This window comes from Aspergillus novofumigatus (assembly GCF_002847465.1).
Source record: "Aspergillus novofumigatus IBT 16806 chromosome Unknown P174scaffold_7, whole genome shotgun sequence".
Lineage (NCBI taxonomy): Eukaryota > Fungi > Ascomycota > Eurotiomycetes > Eurotiales > Aspergillaceae > Aspergillus > Aspergillus novofumigatus.
In genome coordinates, this window is record NW_020194280.1 from 1,172,973 (window position 1) to 1,193,279 (window position 20,307).

At 48.6% G+C, this 20,307-nt stretch overlaps 4 protein-coding genes across 4 annotated transcripts; 2 read left to right on the forward strand and 2 right to left on the reverse strand.

The window, feature by feature from the left end:
• Window positions 1–131: 131 nt before the first annotated feature.
• P174DRAFT_444652 (cleavage/polyadenylation factor CFT1) lies at window positions 132–5,212 on the forward strand (the record flags this gene model as incomplete). Its single annotated transcript, XM_024828143.1, has 10 exons — window positions 132–342; window positions 435–2,426; window positions 2,481–2,794; window positions 2,861–3,028; window positions 3,102–3,464; window positions 3,515–3,713; window positions 3,759–3,834; window positions 3,898–4,351; window positions 4,410–4,557; window positions 4,617–5,212. 10 exons carry the CDS (start codon window positions 132–134, stop codon window positions 5,096–5,098), a joined length of 4,407 nt encoding a protein of 1,468 aa, XP_024679499.1. The 3' UTR covers window positions 5,099–5,212.
• A 970-nt stretch (window positions 5,213–6,182) lies between these two features.
• On the reverse strand, window positions 6,183–7,991 carry P174DRAFT_375686 (PhoG like DNA-binding family protein; the record flags this gene model as incomplete). Its single annotated transcript, XM_024822636.1, has 2 exons — window positions 6,183–7,785; window positions 7,846–7,991. The coding sequence occupies 2 exons, from the start codon at window positions 7,989–7,991 to the stop codon at window positions 6,183–6,185; spliced, it is 1,749 nt and encodes a 582-aa protein (XP_024679500.1).
• Window positions 7,992–13,832: 5,841 nt separating this feature from the next.
• Window positions 13,833–17,060, reverse strand: P174DRAFT_376599 (putative beta-N-acetylglucosaminidase; the record flags this gene model as incomplete). The annotated part of the gene is made up of 4 exons (XM_024822701.1): window positions 13,833–13,946; window positions 14,058–16,570; window positions 16,677–16,795; window positions 17,011–17,060. The coding sequence occupies 4 exons, from the start codon at window positions 17,058–17,060 to the stop codon at window positions 13,833–13,835; spliced, it is 2,796 nt and encodes a 931-aa protein (XP_024679501.1).
• A 183-nt stretch (window positions 17,061–17,243) lies between these two features.
• Window positions 17,244–20,024, forward strand: P174DRAFT_423771 (putative glucosamine-6-phosphate deaminase; the record flags this gene model as incomplete). Its single annotated transcript, XM_024825147.1, has 4 exons — window positions 17,244–17,302; window positions 18,968–19,029; window positions 19,110–19,258; window positions 19,320–20,024. The coding sequence occupies 4 exons, from the start codon at window positions 17,244–17,246 to the stop codon at window positions 20,022–20,024; spliced, it is 975 nt and encodes a 324-aa protein (XP_024679502.1).
• Between the last annotated feature and the right edge of the window lie 283 nt (window positions 20,025–20,307).

Consider the following 20,307-nt stretch of genomic DNA (forward strand, 5'->3'; position numbering starts at 1 on the left):
CATATATGTTAGCTTTGGCGAAATAGATACTCCACAGGCTTTGTGGAGCAGAACACACCACTATACTTCAGCGGTTCTCTGATCAGCAGTTGTGATAAAGGTGGTAACAATGATGAGAACAATGAGCGATCATGGTGTTCTGGGTGCACAAGTTACAACTCTGCAGGGGCATGGATATTATCAATTACATCATCAACATAACAAGCCCGACGGATCACGTGACAGATCACGCAGGACTGGCAAAATACTCAAAACACAGCAGACACAGCTGTATAGATCATCAGCCTATGGCCACCCTTCCTTCATTCTCTAAATCCCAATTCTTGCCCTTGACTTTGCAATGTATAGTCTTCTTGATTATTCCTGGACTATTTTAGGTTGATAAAGGTTTCTAGCAGGGAAAACCATAGCAATCGGCCACACAAAAAATGCAGTGCTATACAGAATTGTTACCCCTTCCGGGGTAACTCATGCCCTGGCAATTCCATTTATCTCAGCAACAGCGGAAAATCTGGTCGTGGTGAAGACCTCTGTTCTCCAGATCTTCTCTTTGCTCAAGGTTCAACATCACCCGAGAGGGGGAACCATTGAGGGTAAGTCTGCGCGGCCAGACCAGGTAGAGACAACGAAGCTCGTCCTGGAGCGAGAATATCCGCTTTCTGGAACAGTAGTCGACATCTGTCGGGTCAAAATTCTGGATCCTAAGAGCGGCGGTGAAGCTCTTTTACTTGCTTTCCGCAATGCCAAACTTAGCTTGGTGGAATGGGACCCAGAGCGTCGTGGGATCTCAACCATTTCAATCCATTACTATGAGCGGGATGATCTAACCCGTAGTCCATGGGTACCCGACCTGAGCAGTTGTGGCAGTATCCTGAGCGTGGATCCGAGCAGTAGATGTGCAGTCTTCAACTTTGGGATTCGGAATCTTGCAATTTTACCCTTTCATCAACCAGGAGATGACCTAGCCATGGACGAGTACGAATTCGATCTTCATCAAGACGATCTCAACCAGGTACCGGATCACGTTGGCAATGCTTTGAAGAGCAAAGACCGCACCGTGTATCAGACCCCATATGCCTCGTCTTTTGTGCTTCCCTTAACTGCATTGGATCCGTCTATACTTCACCCTGTCAGTCTTGCGTTCTTATATGAATATAGGGAGCCGACGTTCGGCATCCTGTACTCGCAGATTGCTACGTCACATGCTTTGCTCCCTGAAAGAAAAGATTCTATCTTTTACACTGTGTTTACACTAGATTTGGAACAGCGAGCTTCCACGACTTTACTGTCGGTACCGAAATTGCCTAGCGACTTGTTCAAAGTGGTTGCCCTTCCACCTCCAGTTGGAGGCGCGTTACTTATCGGGTCCAATGAATTAGTGCACGTCGATCAGGCAGGCAAAACCAATGCAGTTGGAGTTAATGAGTTCGCCAGACAAGTCTCGGCATTCTCCATGGTAGATCAGTCAGACCTCGCACTCCGGCTAGAAGGATGCGTTGTGGAGCATCTTTCTGACAGCACAGGGGATCTGCTTCTCGTTCTTTCGTCGGGGAATATGGTGCTTGTCCATTTCCAATTGGACGGAAGGTCAGTGTCAGGCATCTCACTCCGCCCTCTACCTGCACAGGCTGGGGGGACTATCATGAAAGCTGCTGCATCATCCTCAGCTTTTCTTGGAAGCGGCAGAGTATTTTTGGGCAGCGAGGATGCAGATTCTGTCCTTCTCAGCTGGTCCTCCATGTCCTCAAATTCAAAAAAACCTCGACCAAGAATGAGCAATGTGGCAGAAGATCGTGAAGAAGCCTCAGACGATAGTCAAAGTGAAGAGGATGTTTATGAAGACGACCTCTATACTGCAGAGCCTGAAACGCCAGCTCTCGGTCGTCGTCCATCCGCTGAAACGTCCGGAGTCGGGGTGTATAAATTTCAGGTACTCGACAGATTGCCTAATATCGGCCCCCTGAGAGATATAACGCTAGGAAAACCTGCTTCGACTGTCGAAAACACAGGCCGTCTCATTGAGAATGCTTGCTCCGAGCTTGAATTAGTAGCTGCTCATGGCTCTGGCAGAAATGGTGGGTTGGTACAGATGAAGCGCGAAATCGAACCGGATGTCGCAGCTTCTTTTGACGCTCAGTCTGTTCAAGGGGTGTGGACAGCAGTTGTAGCTCTTGGAAGCGGTGCACCGGTGGTCCCTGATGAGCAGCAAATCAATCAAGAATACCGCCAATATGTTATACTGGCGAAGCCTGAAGCTCCCGACAAGGAACAGTCAGAAGTTTTCATTGCGGACACACAAGACTTGAAACCTTTCAAAGCTCCTGAGTTTAATCCGAACAACGATGTGACCATAGAAATTGGGACGCTGTCGTGCGAAAGGCGAGTTGTTCAGGTCCTGAGGAACGAGGTCCGAAGCTACGATATTGGTGAGCCTTTAGCCCTGAAGAGTAAGGAGCATATAAGGAAACTAACAATGACAGACTTGGGCCTGGCGCAAATCTATCCGGTCTGGGACGAAGACACCAGCGATGAGCGCATGGCTGTTAGCGCCAGCCTGGCTGACCCATACATAGCAATCCTCCGAGATGATTCAACGTTGATGCTTCTTCAAGCAGATGATAGTGGAGACCTTGATGAGGTGGAATTGAACGACTCTGCGAGGGCGGGCAAATGGCGCTCTTGTTGCTTATATTGGGACAAAGCTGAGATTTTCACGTCTACGGTGCCTACTTCGAAGCAGAAGACTCATTGCGAGTTGTTCCTCTTCCTACTTAGCATAGATTGCAGACTTTACGTAAGTCATTGTGACTTTAGTCACACCAGCATCTTCCTCAAGTTTGCCAATGCTGACAAACGTTAGATTTATCGATTGCCTGATCAGCAACTGATGTCGATTATCGAGGGTATTGACTGCTTACCACCGATACTGTCAACTGAGCTCCCCAAGCGCTCTACTACGCGGGAGGTCTTATCCGAGGCGGTTATTGCAGATCTCGGCGAATCCTGGAATCCTTCACCTCACTTGATTGTACGTCGCCAGGCCCTTTCACTTCACCTTCCTTGGCCCCCGAGTTAGGACCGTGTACTGATGTTCTAGGCAGTTACGCACTGAAAGTGATGATCTTGTGATATATAAGGCATTTGCGTCGTCTACCAAGGGCGAAAGTCATACTCGCTTAAGCTTCGTCAAAGAAACTAATCACACATTGCCGAGGGTTACTACTTCAGAGAAGCAAATGCAGTCCAACGAGGAGATATCAAGGTCCAGGTCACTGCGCATTTTGCCCAATATTTCAGATTTTAGTGCCGTTTTTATGCCTGGACCGTCTGCGAGCTTCATTCTCAAAACGGCCAAAAGCTGCCCCCACGTTTTTCGTTTGAGAGGAGAATTGGTGCGGGGCCTGAGCATTTTCCACTTAGCCAGCCCTTCGCTTGACAAAGGCTTCATCTATGTGGACTCGAAGGTTTTCCCACTTCCCCACCTTCATGTGGCACATGCTGAATCAATTCCTAGGACGTGCTTCGCATCTGCCGGTTCCCATCAGAGACCCTATTCGATTATTCATGGGCCTTGAGAAAAATTGGTATCGGGGAGCAGGTGGATCATTTGGCTTATGCTACATCCTCTGAAACATACGTACTGGGTACCAGTCATAACGCAGATTTCAAGTTGCCTGACGATGATGAATTGCACCCGGACTGGCGAAACGAAGGTATGACTTTTGTCGTCACATATATGCGCATGTTAACAGGTCTAGTAATTTCATTCCTCCCCGAGCTTCGCCAATGCTCGCTCAAAGTCGTAAGTCCGAGAACATGGACGGTTATCGATAGGTGTGGACCTAAACCAACTTGCAAATTAATTTTCCAGTACTTACACTTTTCTTCTTCGTGAAGCTACTCACTAGGTCCCGCTGAATATGTAATGGCGGTAAAGAATATGGACCTTGAAGTTTCCGAAAACACCCACGAGCGGAGGAATATGATTGTTGTCGGAACAGCATTTGCTCGGGGTGAAGACATCCCGTCTCGTGGCTGTATTTACGTGTTCGAAGTGATCAAAGTGGTTCCGGACCCGGAGAAACCAGAGACAGACCGCAAACTGAAACTTATAGGCAAGGAGTTGGTCAAGGGCGCCGTGACTGCGCTATCACAGATTGGCGGTCAAGGATTTCTAATTGCTGCACAAGGGCAAAAATGCATGGTCAGAGGGCTGAAGGAGGATGGCAGTCTGCTCCCTGTTGCTTTCATGGATATGCAGTGTTATGTCAACTTGGTGAAAGAGCTCAAAGGTACTGGAATGTGTATAATGGGGGATGCTGTCAAAGGGCTTTGGTTCGCAGGCTACTCGGTATGATCCCCTACATCCACACATACAGGCGGATCAGGCAAGCTAACGGGTGGTTTAGGAGGAACCATACAAGATGAGCCTCTTTGGCAAAGACCAAGGGTACCTTGAAGTGGTTGCTGCCGATTTTCTTCCTGATGGCGACAAGCTGTTCATTCTGGTTGCTGACAGTGATTGCAACCTCCATGTCTTGCAGTATGACCCGGAAGGTGAGATCTTGTAACATCGATAGAGCCGACGGAGGAGAGTAAATGCTGATTTCAAATAGATCCGAAATCATCTAACGGTGATAGATTGCTGGCCCGCAGCAAGTTTCATATGGGTCACTTTGCCACGACAATGACTCTGTTGCCACGTACCATGGCCTCCTCAGAGAAAGCAATGGCCGGCCCAGATTCAATGGAAATAGATTCCCAAACCATATCCCAGCAAGTACTCATTACCTCTCAGAGCGGTTCGGTTGGCACTGTGACGTCTGTTCCTGAAGAGTCATATCGCCGGCTGTCAGCCTTGCAGTCCCAATTGACGAATTCGCTGGAGCACCCTTGCGGCCTAAACCCTCGAGCTTACCGAGCTGTTGAAAGTGACGGAACCGCTGGGAGAGGCATGCTTGATGGGAATCTGCTGTATCAATGGCTGGATATGGGACAACACCGCAAGATGGAAATTGCTGCCCGGGTTGGGGCACATGAGTGGGAGATCAAGGCTGACCTCGAAGCTATTGGTGGAGAGGGACTGGGATATCTCTAATAATACCGTCTTTGAAAAGCTCTGTTTGCGTGAGTCAATCAGGGCTCGCTTGATGATACTCGTACAACAAGGCATCTCTATTGTCCGTCATGTCATAAAGAACCATGTCAGCCATATATATATATATGTGTGTGTGTGTAGAGGTGCGCGCATGAGTCTCCTAGTATTGGAGGGCATTATACTTCGAAGAGCTAAGAGTTCATCTCACCTACACTGTGAATCCTCTTTAGACAGTCATACAAGGTTCCATGACACTGACCAAGAACTAAAAGAGAAATAATAGCCCCTGAAAGACATAGCATTCATTCATTACCCATTTGCGGATCTGATATGCCACTAGAAGCGAAGGAACCGCTGGCAAGTAGTACGGCTATGAATTGAGTGCGAAGAAAGCCAAAAAGAAAAGAAAATTCCTTGACGCGCTGTTTATTAGCGCCCACGAGCCATTACTTGCATTTCTTCTTCATCTTTCCAGGGCTAATTTTCAGGACCAGGCATCAGCTTCGGGTACTAACGCACATAAGACCGGGCCAAAGATGGATTTCAGAGTCTCCTTGGAGCATGTATATGATCCCAACAATACTGCCGTATGCCGACAGGGTCGTAGCATGACATCATGACACAGTGAGATATGTGCATACCAAACCACATGAACTCTTAAGAGCATAAGTAGGGAAATCAAAAAGGGGAAAGAAAAGGTCAAAGGGACAGCAGACAAAACCAAGAACTCCGCCGTCATCATAAACTCCTTCACGCCAGAACTGCCCCTTCAATTGCAGTGTAGCCCATACCCATACATAAGACTAGTCAGCACGCACTCCGTTAGTGCGTATTCTGTCCGAAAGATGTGCCCGTATCGATAACGCCAGAAAAAGAGAAAAGCGATGGAAAAAGAGGAATGCGGGGTTTTAAAAAGGTTAAGGGATCAGGGCTATGGGGGAGGGCGGGGTGTCGGATGCAGAGTCTTTGGAGGAGATAGTGGATAGCAGATTGATCGAGATAGGACTCATAGCTGCTGAACTTTCAAAGAACCTCTGCAGAATAGTAGAATGAGACCCTGCCGAATTCCAATACAAGGAAATTCTTAAAAGACATCTTCCGCAGCAAAATACCGCTTGCTTCTCCCTCTTCCAGCGACAAATTTCATTTCTGGCATATTGGTGTGATGTACCACATGTGGACGGTAGACCGCATCCACAGGAGCTTGCCAATCGTCCAAGCCCAGAGGGAAGTATTCATACAACAGATCAGCACTCTCATTCGGAAACGGAAGAGACGATGCGAAGGGTTGCTGCAGGCCAGCGGTGTTCAGCAGGGGTAGCGACGTTGATGTGCTTCGCGACGGCGCCTGCGACACGCTGTGGGACAGCTTGCGCATTTTGGTGGGCGGCGCCGAGCTGCTCATATCGCGACTCTTGTGCGAAACGTCGTTGGTATACGAGGAGCCAGGCCTGGCTGAATCGACCAAGTTGAGACCATCGCCACTAGTATCGTCATCTAGTAGGGAAAGGTTGATCGGTGCCGCCATGGCGCTCGACCGTCTTTGGCTGTCCGTCATGCGTGAAAATTCAGGACTGGACTGAGGATATATTGACGGTTGAGGGAGGGGTGTAGAAGAAAGCGCGCCTCCCGAGGAGTGAGGTATTTGAGTCCAGTCAGGGGATGACTGTCGCTGCGCTGCAATGGCCGACTGAGGAAGCGAAGTGTCTGGCGAGGTACTTTTAGCCGCGGACTTCGCCTTGCTTGGTGTCAGACTGGGCCGATGGTCGGTATCGCTGGTAGGGGTGCGGTTGAGAGTGGCAGCCTGGGCGCTCTTTCTTGATGCAGCAGCGCTGCCGCTTAGAGGTAAGTCCTTACGCGACTGGAAATTGCGCGGACTACGACCTCGTACAATCACAGGTCCCGAGTGTACCTCGCAGATCGGGATTTTGGCGCCAGTGGACAGAGTCGCAACAACCTTCAGTCGGACGACGAAATGCTGTTGCAGCTCTTTCCTCCGCCCATTGTTGGCCGTCGCAACACGGAATTGTAACCGCTTCCAAGCAATTGGGAACGTCGCATAGTCGGTGTCCAGGTCTTGGCCCGCCATGATGTCCAATGGAATTGGTGGCGGTTCTTTCTCAACCTTCGCGTTGCTGTTACTAGCACCATTGTCATCAGGCGGTTGATTGCCGTTCGCAGCGGGTGTTTTCCAGGGCACTGAAATGATTTTGACCGAATTACCCTCCACGGACTCAGTGGCGGAAACGCAGAGTTCTTGCGCAAGGATAGGTATACGGTCGCCCTGCTCGGTCATGATGTACCGTAGACTTCGTGGCAGGGTCACGGAGCCTGTGATCTGAAACAGGTTGCGCCGGTAGCAAGTCAACTCCGCCCCTTGTTGAGGCGGTGCGTTTTCCATCGGTGATGTGGTCCAAGGCGATTCTGCCAGGAAGAACATGCCATGTAACTGGGCCGACAGCGATAACGATGTCCGCCGCAACGAATAATCAAGTAGAGTGAAATTATAGGCGGGCATTGAGAAACTCAGCAACTTGTTATTGTGGTCAATAGACGAGTCTGCGGGTTGTTCGGAGGGTGCGGGGTCGAATGGGGTCACCATTTCCGTGAAGGGATCGTCGTACCCCGAAGAGAAACGTTTCAACGTGTTCGGCAAACTGTGCTGAGTGAAGGGAATATCCTCGCCGCTGTCCCAGTGCGCTTGGTCAGAATGATCATTTGCAAGCGCAAGGCGAAGATGGACTTACCTAACGAACGTGTCGGAGTCGAAATTCGAGCGTTGGTCGGGTATATCAATACCAGGCATGGCATTAAGGTAGTCGGCGCCCTGCATATTGCCCAGTGACAACGGACTGGCCAGATACGGCATGGCCATTGTATCGAAACCCTCCATGGTGACGGCACTGTATGAGTGGATAGAACAGCGCCGACGAAAGAGACAACAGATCCGAGGACGTAAGGAAAAGGGAGAAAGGCCAAGGTAGTTGCGTGAAGAGGAAAGAAGTAGAAACGAAAGAGGATGGAGGAAGAGGGAGGAAAGGCGATCGTGACCAGCCCGGAGGACGTAAGAAAGACCTAATGCGAAACGAACATGGAGAGGACGAAGATGATGGAAATGGAATAGTGCAGTGGATCGAGCAGTCCGTAAGACCAGAAGTAGACGCCTGGAGGGCTAGGAAAGAGAGCGGGAGACAAGAATGAGGTGAACAATGAGAGGAAAGCAGGAGTAAGAAGATGGGAGAGGTCCGGACTAAGCTAGGTGAGGTATTTTGGCTTCCAGCTCCAAGGCGATTTTTGGTGTAGTTGGAATAGAACAGTAGGAAGAATGATACAAATAACGAGTAATAATGATAATGATGATGATGATGATGATGATGATGATGATGATGTTAATAACAATGTAAACTATGCAAGATTACTGCAAATAGTTGTAGATATGTAGTAGATAAATGCAGTCAGTAGTAATCGTAGAGGTGGTGTAGTTAGTTTAGTGCCTTGGTTGGTGGAGGCGATCGAAGACTCAAAACGGCAAGTCCACAAAAGACAGCGAGAAGAGCGATCCGGAAGCGCAAGAGAGCATGTAGAGAGTAGGTCGAAAAGACGTTAAGAGGTCTGGATTGAACGGGATTTGTTGAAAGCAGCCCGAGCAAGAAAAGAACCAGGAAGAATAATGGGATGATGTGCAGCAGGCAAGAAAAACGAACCGAACTGGCGTGGGGAACGAGGAGCGGAAACCCAGTCCTTCTCCCGAACCAGTAGATAGTATGGAGTGGTTCTGATACAATTCCGTCTTCGGATTCACCTAGGTCGAGCTACACTACCTGACTAGTAATTATTCTACGGAGTAGTAGAGATTACTGCAGTCTGGACGGAGTAAGATAGTCTGTAGGCTGTACCACAAGCTCGTAAGTTGACAAAGGTTTATTCGTTAGAGTGGACGGACTCTGAGAAACAAAGCATTGCTCAAGTTGCCGAATTCAGCGCGAGTGGATCAGACCCAGATACCTTAGGTACGTAGTCTGTACTCGGCTCGTACTTACCGTAATAATAAAAGTTACTGAGCTAGCTGAGGTACCTACCTACGTAAGGTACTGCATACCTAGTTCGTATCAAGGTATAGCCCCCAATTTCTACAGTGGAATCAGAACGCCCACAGGACATACATGGTTATAATCATTCTTGTGGTGTAGAAGTTGATATGATGGAGTCTGATTCTCTTGCAGAGGTAGCCAGAAGAGTAGCCAGTACTACTTGTACAGAGAATACAGAGTACTAAGCTAGGTACTAAGTACTAACGCATCTAGCCAGTAGCCACCCTAGTCTAGTACCTACCTTAGTCAATACGGAAGAGCAGGACCCCCGACCGGAGACGGCCTATTGACTTGACTGAATTCGGATTTAACTGTGGAGACGCGAAGAAGGGTATTTGGGAAGGGAAGACTTCTGCAATTGTGATTCGATTATTGACTGTACGATTGCGGATTTGCGGGTATTAATTAAGGATTTTATCTAGGTCATCTGGTTGACTGGGCTCTTGGGAATGAAGTAGGTAGAGAGGGCCCTTCTTGCTTTCGCTATCCGAAATTATTAGAAGAATAGAGAGAGGTATTCTTATCATAGATCATTTTCGCGTAGATTACCTCTCTCGCCTCTTCTTTCATTACCTTCCTTTTCACTTCAGATTGCCGATATCTATCATCTTATCTACGCCGTGGGCTCAGAGCGAGTAGATACCTCACTCTTAGCATTTTCTTCTAGAACAGGGGGCGCTGCAGGGAGGAAATTTAGATACCAGATCATGAGGCAAGATGCGTCTTTAGCTCCTTCCAGGCTTCCTTAGCGTCCGCAACCGATCCGTCCCAAAGTTCTGCCTGCTAGCAGTCCCCTCCAACCCCACCCTCCCAAAATGGGCCTCAGCCCCAAGTCATCAAACATTGGTGAGGTAGATCCATAGTCCACACACTCCATCGTAAGGTACCCGGGTAACTAGGTACCGACTGATCAGTAAATATTTGGGGAAAATGACAGATGGACAGCAGTAAAGTAGCAATTATTCCTCATACGGAAAGTTCTACATCATCATTACATTTCATACATAATACCTTAAAGTAGCGGGAATTATGGAGTAGATGTCGGAAAATAATATAACACCGACATGGACATAAAATGATGACGATACCTGAGGTCCTACCCCGTATCGGAAGGCAAATGACACAAGAAGAGAGAAAATCCAAATAACGGATCTGAAGGTTCAGCCATGATTATCTCCCTGCAAACAGACATGATTATTCAGTCCTCACCTTCCTTTAGCTGAATAATGTCGTTTAACACCAACCACCTAACGTATGCATGACTTGTATCCACAGTCATACTTCGCTTCGTACCATGGCTGTTATCTACGAAATTAGCGCAAAATTACCCCAGCTTGGCACTTTAAGGACCTGCCACTTTTGGAGACGCGGTCTTGTGTCTAATCACACTATACCTGAACAGGAATGGCTTGCTCTCAAACCCGGGGAAACGAGAGCGAGTCAGTGAGACGCAAAGGCCGACCGGATGCTGTTCCAATTTACACCTAGTGAGGAACTAGGAGACTACTCAGGCCTTTTCTCTTGACCTGTTGTCTAAGCTTGATCATTACGACTAAGCCTAATCTTAGTGCCTGAGGTACGATGTTCAAGGGCTGATAATCTCAAGGTATTTAGGTGATGGAGAAGCCGTGTGCCTATTTGTTATCCATAAGGATCCATAAGGTTGCCTTCAGAGATCTGAGTGGCCAGTGCAGGTGATAAGATAGTACTCCATAACAGATACCTCAACACTATGATTCCACAAATCAGGAATTAGGGCACTTAGTGAGGATTGCAGCCTGCTTCGCTAGAGTCTTAATTCATAACCCTGTGGTAGAGTGCCTGCCCAGACTACTTTCTAACTCTCTTACAGTACTCCAGGGTCCATCTTCATCTAGGACGAATGCAGTTAACACTTGGGACCAAGAAAGCTTTAGCCTCTGAGGCTTTTTCTCTGACTTCCTTACGGAGTATTCAGGAAGTACTATACCTCTCCTTTCACTACCGTTTTTGTACCATTATTTATCATCAACCCATACGTTGATGAGAAGTATCCTAAGTACAGAACGGCGTAAATTATTTAGGTATCATTCAAGATATTGAGGTCGAAATGATCCATGGGGGCCAAAATCAGACTTCAACCAGCTACCATTTTAATTGGCTTGGTTCAGCTGTGTGTCTCAGATCAGACAAGGCGGCGTTGCCGGATTAGCCACAAGCCCACAACCCAAGGGCCTTCATTCAACTCTGTCGGCCATTCCCGTCCTCAAAGTTTGAAGAAATTTAAAAGGGGTCGGTAAGATGCGAAGGGCTGTCGTAGAATAATCATGGTCATAACATCATGACAGAGCACAGTACTGAGCTTACATACATGGATGCATGGCATGGTTGAATGGATTAACTATAGACATCGCCATGGGGACTCGATCACCAGTTGATTGCCTGTTGTAGTAACTTTCTAGAATTATGCCTGCTCATCTTCCTACCCCTCCTTCGCGCAGCCTTTCTCCCATCTGCAGTCTTCCGAGGGCTGCTAGGCTGTAGTCCGCCGTCTTCTTATCTACCTCCTCGTACTCTGATCTGTATGAATTTGATATCATGCAGTTTACGTAACAATTGTGGTTGTCTGCCAAGGGAAATCAAGTCGCTTAATAGAATAAGCCTTGTCTGAGAGTATCATCCATTCTCTGCTTAACCTCTCTCAAGTCTCAAGTCTCCAAGTACTCCGTACAGTGGGTATGGCCGAGATACCGAGTGGTACTATCACAAGCAAATCCGTTTAGTAACTCCAGTGGGCCTAGGGACCATTGCTGAAGAGGGGCATTTAAACTTTGTCCTATTGCCCCCTTCATAACGTTAGCTGCAGCCATTATTGTCTGCATTATCCAGATTCGGGCTAACCTCTTGCCAGAGTATGGTTGCACAACTTGCTTATTGAACCAATCATAGATAAAATCCAATTTCTCTAAAATCATGCAGTCTTGGACTAGGTAGAGATATGTCTCCTCTCTCACTAAGAAACCTTTGAACATGATTGATTTACCGAGGCGGATGGAAAGTCACGGTACTCCTTATGGCGGGTATTTCGTCTACACGAGGCTCGGTACGGAGTACTAGTAGTATCATGGCGTCCATCTGGCCTATGTACTAGCCGAATCCTTAGCTCAGTGGAACTGAGGGTGAAACTGTGAAACTTTCCGAGGATCTGCATGATTTTCTTTAGTCTCATGCTAAGGAATTCAGCGCTGCTCGGTTGTCATCTCCCGTCAACGACGGCGGCAGTCGAAGGAATGGTCCACTGAGCTGCTGCTGGTCTGTCCAAAGTCACTCATGTGCTCTCCTCTCCCCTGTGTTTCAAGAGCCGGTCCAGGCATGCTATGATCTTGGTCAAGACTCACTGCCTAGTCCTCATTGCCCCTGTGTGACAGCGGATTGCTGTCGATGATCCCGAGGGCCCCGCAAACGTCAAACAAGTCGCTACGGCATGGCCGCAAGCAGCCGGGCATATCTCAAATCATGACCAAGCCTGATTCTCTGAAAACAACGTGTTTTCCATTTCCTTCGTGATTTGCACATCAGTTCTACCCGTCCCGTTATCACTGGACACCCCCGAAACGTCTACAGACCCCGATTATTCCCCTTGGTCTTGCGAAGATTAAGTCCCGCTTGGGACGCCGGCTCTGAGGCGGGAAGTCTCAAACCGTCGAGAGCGCACGCCGGATTCAGCTAGGACTTCGGTCTGCCAGACTTCGGCTCCGAGGACAACAGATGTCTGTTTTCAAGACATTTAACGGACGAACAGAAGTAGGAAAGAAGTAGGCCCTTGGGTGGGCAAATCGATTCCTCCTTGAGGCTCAAGCAATAAATCATTCTATCTCGTAAACACAGATCAGTCGCGGTTCAGACTCGGCTGAAGTTTTGCAAGTGACAGCCAGCTGGAGCTAGCAGGAGATAGACGATGTCCTGTGCTGGACTTGATCCAGGAGGAGCTTTCCTGGGTGTCTTAGACTTGTTTACAAGGCAGCGAGAAGGGTATAAGAGGGAAGCTTTCATGCGTACGGCCTTCAAAAGGGACATCCTCTGAATTAATACCCTGCCATCTGAATGGAACTGAAACGTCCCAAATCACGATGTTCACCCTCTCAGTCACTTCATGTTGGTCCTTTGAAGGTGTAAGCAACGTACTAGTGCTCTAAAGTGGCTTTCTTGACCCCTCTAGATGACGCATCTTACAAATTTCCCTATTCTCCTCAGCAGTTGCTTCCGGCAACCTCTTCGAGCGGCCCTTGTTGATATATACATTCGTGCTCCCCGCTGCTGATCAAGCTCCTTGGCATCAAGTCAAGGTCAATCTGTCGGACAACTGGGCATGCGATAGAATGGCAAACACAGCGGGGAAATGACAGAAGAAGTGAAAATATATACATATAGACATAGAAGAAGACGAAAAAAGCACCCGCGAGTCGTGTACGAGAACAGCCAGACGGTCGCCCCAATTCTTGCGGAAAGAGAATAACTTCTGACACGGGCCACGCAATCAAGGTCAATCAGACAAGAACATGTCCAAGAGTCAAAAAATGAGGAAGATGAAGTAAAGGGATATCATCAAAAACATAGCGAAGAGAACGATAACAGCCAAGAGGCGGGAAAAACTTTGACTTCGATCACGTCGTTGGCATCATGGTCCAGGTTGCTGCATCGCAGTTCACTTCCTCGAAGCTATGCAGCATGCTGAAGCCCATTCCAGAGAGGCAATCGAAATTGCTGTCGCCATCAACCTGTAAATGTAACGTGTTAACATAATGCAGATCGAGATGCAAACTTAACCCGTGAGCCGGGAGAGGGAACAGAATACTTGGAACGCTGGATGAAAACAAATTTGAACTTACGCAGTCAATGACAACGGCCTCCGCACCTTGCCTCCGAATTTGCTTGATGCCCAGTAATATGAGCCCCTGCATCACCGTAGCATACTCGCCAACAGACGGAGAGATCACTGGAGATGATATGCCTCCGCTCGACGGTTGTGTGGCTTTCAGCACAGGCATGTGCTCTGCCAATGGCGACCGTCCGTTGTATATCACCACAGTACCCAAAATTGCTCCATCACTCGGCCGCGTGGCCCTGATTATGCCGCAGTTTGGCGCTCCTCCCAAAGCGATCTTGTATATATCAATCAGACCTTGTCGGGAATTCGTCTTGATGTGATCAAGGATAGGCTCCGCGTAATCCCAGCCATGAACAAGGTCGTAAGAGACGTCAGCATTTTTCAACCCCTGTACGAGGCCATCGGGCGGCGTCCATGTTGGAAGATTCCGTAGCACCACACTGCAAACTGGCCGCGAAAGGGCAGTGTTCCAGCCCAGGTTGGCAAACCACTGGCGTAACCTCTTACGCTCCACTGGATTAGAAGACGGAATGCCAAGGTATATGCCTGGGAGTCGAGAACCCAGCTGAAACCTCCTCATTCCCTTTCGCTGGAGCAGTGTTCGGATTGCGCGGTTGTGCAGTGAGTTCCCAATGGACAATTTCCGTCTTGCAGGATCAACAATCAAGGATCCAATAACCCCTGTGCCCGTCGACCTAAAGAAATAAGTCGAGCAAAATCCGTATAAAGCCTGCGTACTGCTGTTTCGTACAACAAAATGCGCCTCGTCAATTTCTTCTCTTCGTAATAAGAAGCTGCTGGATGTCACACCTAGCAGCTCAGAACGCTGACCCTGCGCGCAATCCGCTCTGACCGCATCCAGTAAAGTATCCAAGGACTGAGCATCTCTCTCTTCATTCCAGTTTTCTACAAGCCAGTGCTGCCGCGCTTGATGGAGCTTCTGGCTGCGGCTGATAGAACCCGGCAATGAGCCTTTTGGTGTCAATTCTCCATAGAGAACTTTGACCAACGCCTCCAAAGCGGTCTCTGTGAAATCGTAAGTGCAGACATAGGTACCAATGGACGTATCCATGGCAAAATCATATGGGGAACTAGCGGCGATGACGATCATAGGCTTCTCTCGCGGCTCGCCCGATGGAGTAAACTGAGACCTACAGATTAGAGAGACATGTTTCGTAAAGCCATGCTGGTATAGGTTCCTGTTTGCATCTGCAGTGACGACAATGACGGCACTAGCCCGATCTATTAAATTCTCATGGATTGGTCGGACGCCATTGGCCGTGTAAGATGTATGTAGAACGCGACCACTTCTTTGACGCGAGAGAGAACGACCCAGTTCCTTGAAGACACTCTCACCACTCAGCACAGAGGCGGTTCTGTCTGAAGCAATCGGGTCGATAGAGAGATTCATGTGCTCCGTCACCGAACGAGAGACTGCAGATGCGGGCAATGGCTTGACTAACGGAGTCAAAAGTAGCAATTCCTCATTAGGCTCAATGATGTTGGACAGCGGAAGCAGATTCTGCTTATCACGTACAACTGAAATAGAGTTGTTATATGCCCTTTTGGAGAGGCTGGTATGAGATGGTTGCATCTGAATTAGAGATGGCAATCCCGGCGGGTTCAGGGCTTGGTCCCAAGAGGTGCATTTCGCCTTCATCTTCAAAACCCTGCGCAAAGATTGCTCTATGCGAGCCCGACCAATGATGCCGTTCTCCACCCCGAGCTTCAAACCATTGATGGCCTCCTGTTGCACCGGAAAGGATCTGCACAAGAGGATGATATCGCAGCCCGCATTCTTCGCCATCACTGTTCCGCCGCCGACACCGATATTGTGAGTGAGAGCCTCCATCTCTAAGCACTCAGAAACCACCACACCATTGAATTTCAGATCTTTCCGCAGCAAGTCATCAACAACCTGCTCACTTAAACAAGCATGCATGACATTTACGCCGGCAGACGACATAGAGACACCTCCCACCATCATCGAATCTAAACCGTGGACTATGGCGTTGCGGAATGGGACCAGCGCTGTCAAGCTGAGCTGCTCCAGCGACTCGGTGATGATGGGAACGTCTGTTTGAGACCCGAGGAATTCAAGGTTACCATAGGACGGAAAGTGTTTGCCACATGTCACCAATCCGGCTTTTTTGTAGCCTTTCATGAACTCAACGCCATATTGCGACACCTCCTGGGGATCATCGCCGGTAGTGCGAACCCCCAGCGGCTGGGTTCGTACGTTAGTCAACACGTCTAGTACAGGGCCGAGAATCCAGTTGACCCCTACGGCTTTGAGCTCTTGGGCCGTAGCGTAAGCGACATCATGAGCCAGTGACTTTGAACCGGTTGCTGCGATTCCCATTGCGCTGGGGAACTGTCGAATGTAGATTTCATCGTACAGGCTATTCACGCCGCCGTTTTCCTGATCCAAGGCGATAAGTAAAGGCACGGGATGGCCAGCATCTCGGGCGATCGTTTGTAGCTCAAGGACCAGTCGCGTTGCCTCTTCTGCAGCTGCTCACGATTCGTTTTGTTAGCAAAGGGAAGGTGCAATCTCTTTGATAAGTGATCAATAAAGAGGTGCTTGAAGGGAAGAGGAAATTGATAGAAGTGACGATACATTTTAAGTTCTTGGCTGTCAACAGAACTGATCCCAGATGGTAATTCTCGATAAGAGAGCGAATTTGAGGATTGACTGACGTCCCATCGAAGCCCATCATGAAGAGCTGCCCCATCTGCCTGTAAACAGGACGCAAAGGGGAAGACCAAAAAGTCAGCCATTATTTCAGTCGTCAAGCAAACTGTACGGACAGGGAAGTAAAGCCGAAGGCCCAGAGAAAATGTAATAAATTATGCTTGATGGACCCGATTGTAGACCATGGAATACAGTGAAGACGAACAATAATAAGGGAAGGAAAACAATAAACAAGTGGCTAAGACATTAAATTTCCTACCTGTCTAGATCCTCCCAGCCAGGGGGCAGCATATCCTCTTTCGGGGCCATCAGGGCCCTGGGTTGAGGAATGCAAGTGCAAAACTGAGGGGAGTGGAGAGTAAGGTGACCTGTCAAAGGATTCCAGAGTGTTGTTGACGATGGAAACGAGCGTGGTGTTGTGGCACGATAACCGCAAACGTCGTCGTAAGCCGACTGGGAGTAACCAGATACGGCAATTGAATTAAGCTCCTGATGCTGAAATCTAACTGGCTGGTCCCCAAGGCGGGCGTGCAAGCTGGTAGTAATGTCAGGTAAGCTATCTTGCTAGTAGCTCATATTCCCAGCTTCGAGCCACTTTAGCTACCTCACCTAGGAGGCAAGGACGGTCGATAAGGTAAAACGACGATTATTGATTATGATTAGCGTGCTCGGTACTCCGTCGGCTCAATGCGGGCCAGATAATGGAGATGGCCGAGCAGAGAAGACGACGGGGATGGGGATGAGATGGGGCACTCGGCGTGGGTTTCTCTAATGGTTACCGGTGAACTGCACAATATCAGTACAGCCTTGCCTGACAGGGGCATCGGCAAAGAACTGTCTGCAGTCTCCTAGTAGAAAAGCGTCCGGGGAAGGACAGAAAGCATTGACGGCCCATTGTTTTCCCTGAATGACTCGTGTTATGACTAAGAGGGCTTATCACGTGAGAATTGAAGCTCCACCTTACCTTCTGCCTTTCTCCGCACCCTGTACTGTACAGTCATCAGATTCTGTAATTCGATTCTGTAACGTACATTACCTTTACTTTACAGTACCTAACAGAACAGATGTATGTGTGATTTTCAGACTGTTACAGACTAGCCCGACTTTCGTGAATGAAACTGTATGCAACGCCGCAGCCAGGCTACATAGGGTTGCACTCTTCCCCGGGTTTCCATCCGATGCCGAATGCAACAGTGGAGTCGTTCGATAAAAGTGAAGAGCACCTAATACATATCAGTAGTAACTCGACAAGGCCGAGTTTCTGCCACTCTCCTATCAGAATATCCCTTTCGGATCGAGTCTACTTGACGCCCATCAAGGTCACCTGTTTCGTCTGCCACCTCTATTTGTAACGTCAGGTCGATTGCCAGCCAGATGGAACGTTTTCGGCCAACCTACTTCATAATAACTTGCCTCTTATTGATAACCAAACAGTATTCACATTTCCCCATTCGCCTCCCCGATTGGTTGCGCCTCTTGAGGCGTTGACATCCCCCTCGATGGATGGTGGTGCGTCATCTGCAGCAGTTGAACCACGGACTCTTTCTCGTACAGTACAGAGCAAACGGGCACAGAATATTTAGATGGAAGTTCAGCAATAATGGAGCTTTGCTACCATGGCCATGGTTAGTGGGCAAGTGTCCTGAGTTCAAGACGAGGAATAAGAACAATCATACCCTGTAGTATTACGAGTGCACGGAAGAAGAGGAAGTACCTAGTAGTAGTAATCTATACAATACGATATTATCGAATCCTAGGAGTGGTAGGTATCATCCTGTCATACTCCACAAGCCGATCCAGATTGACAGGCTGAGTTGCAACAGATCCATGGACGATGGGGCGAACATTGAAATCCCCTCGTAGCAGACGGCTACTTTATCAGCACCCTCCTTTGTCCAAGTTGGACATACCTTTATATCTGATTTTCACACACACGGCGCGATAGATCCATTCTACTTTCCTGACCGCGAACGAAGCCTTTCTTGCCATAATCAGCTCTGATATTGCGGATCTCAGCCCTGCCATCTTATCAGCCCTTATCGGCTAAACCTTTTGGTGGAGTGACGTACGACTACAGATAAAATCACCATGTAAGTATGCCTTCTACTTCTGCGTGCTGCCACTTTCATCGAGACGTCAAGAGACGTCAAGGGGCGTTTTCAAGATGGGAGATAAAGAAAAAGAAGCTTTTTCGCTACTTTCTGACACGTCTGTAGGAGAGTTATCATCAGGGAGAACGCTCAGCAGGCGTCGGAATATATCGCCGACTATATCATCAGTACGCTCAACCTTGATCTTGTCGATGAGGCTTACTTGGTTACTTCTCTCTCTAACACTTGATTCTCTGCTACCCAATAGGTCGTATTAAGTCTTTCAAACCCACTCAGGATCGTCCTTTCGTTTTGGGTCTTCCCACTGGCAGCAGCCCCGAGATTATATACAAAACACTGGTGCAGCGTCACCGGGCAGGTGAAATATCTTTCAAAAATGTCGTGACGTTCAATATGGTATTTTTCTCATTTATATTATCATGACTCTTTGTATGCTGCCATATGCTGATCAACTCAGGACGAGTATGTGGGTTTACCTCGTGACCACCCCGAATCCTATCACAGCTTTATGTACAAGCACTTTTTCTCGCATGTCGACATTCCTCCACAGAATATCAACATCTTAGATGGCAACGCCCCAGATCTGACTGCCGAATGTGCTTCCTACGAAGCCCGGATCGCCGCCCATGGCGGTATCGAGCTTTTCCTGGGCGGCGTTGGAGCTGATGGCCATATTGCCTTCAATGAGCCGGGATCCTCGTTGAGCAGTCGAACCCGGGTGAAGACGTTGGCGTACGATACAATTCTTGCCAACTCGCGATTTTTCGACAACGATGTTGACAAAGTTCCCCGCATGGCTTTGACGGTTGGCATTCAGACTATAATGGAGGCCAGGGAAGTGGTCATCGTGGCAACGGGCGCTCACAAAGCTCTTGCGTTGAAGAAGGGCCTTGAGGGCGGTGTTAATCACATGTGGACACTGTCAGCACTGCAGTTGCATCAACACCCGCTAGTTGTATGCGACCGCGATGCTACCTTGGAGTTGAAGGTCAAGACAGTCCGTTATTTCGAGTCAATCGAGCAGTCTGGAACAGATGCTCGTACGCAAGGCCCGCCACTTGTCTATCGACCAAGGACCTATGTGCCTGCTCCATTGGGGGCGAGCAAATTGCCGCAGCAGCTCAACCCTGCGTCGACACCCCCAAAGCTCCAAAGGACCTGAGGATCAACACAGAGTTTCAAAACTCTATAGAGGAAGATGAATTGACGCCTGATAGCATGTCGTCTCGATTGGTGGACTCCGCCATTGGGGGTTGGACTCGACACTCAAAGCCGACATGATGTTCGATCGGATGGGCGCGAGAGTCGTATCTCATTGAAGTTCGCGACTCAGATTGTCACAGTTTATTGGGAACAAAAATACTGGACACCTCCGTGGGAGGATTTGCTATTGTCTGAAAGTTCAAGAGCGTAGGGTGAACATACAGCAGACTTGTTCGCGCGCC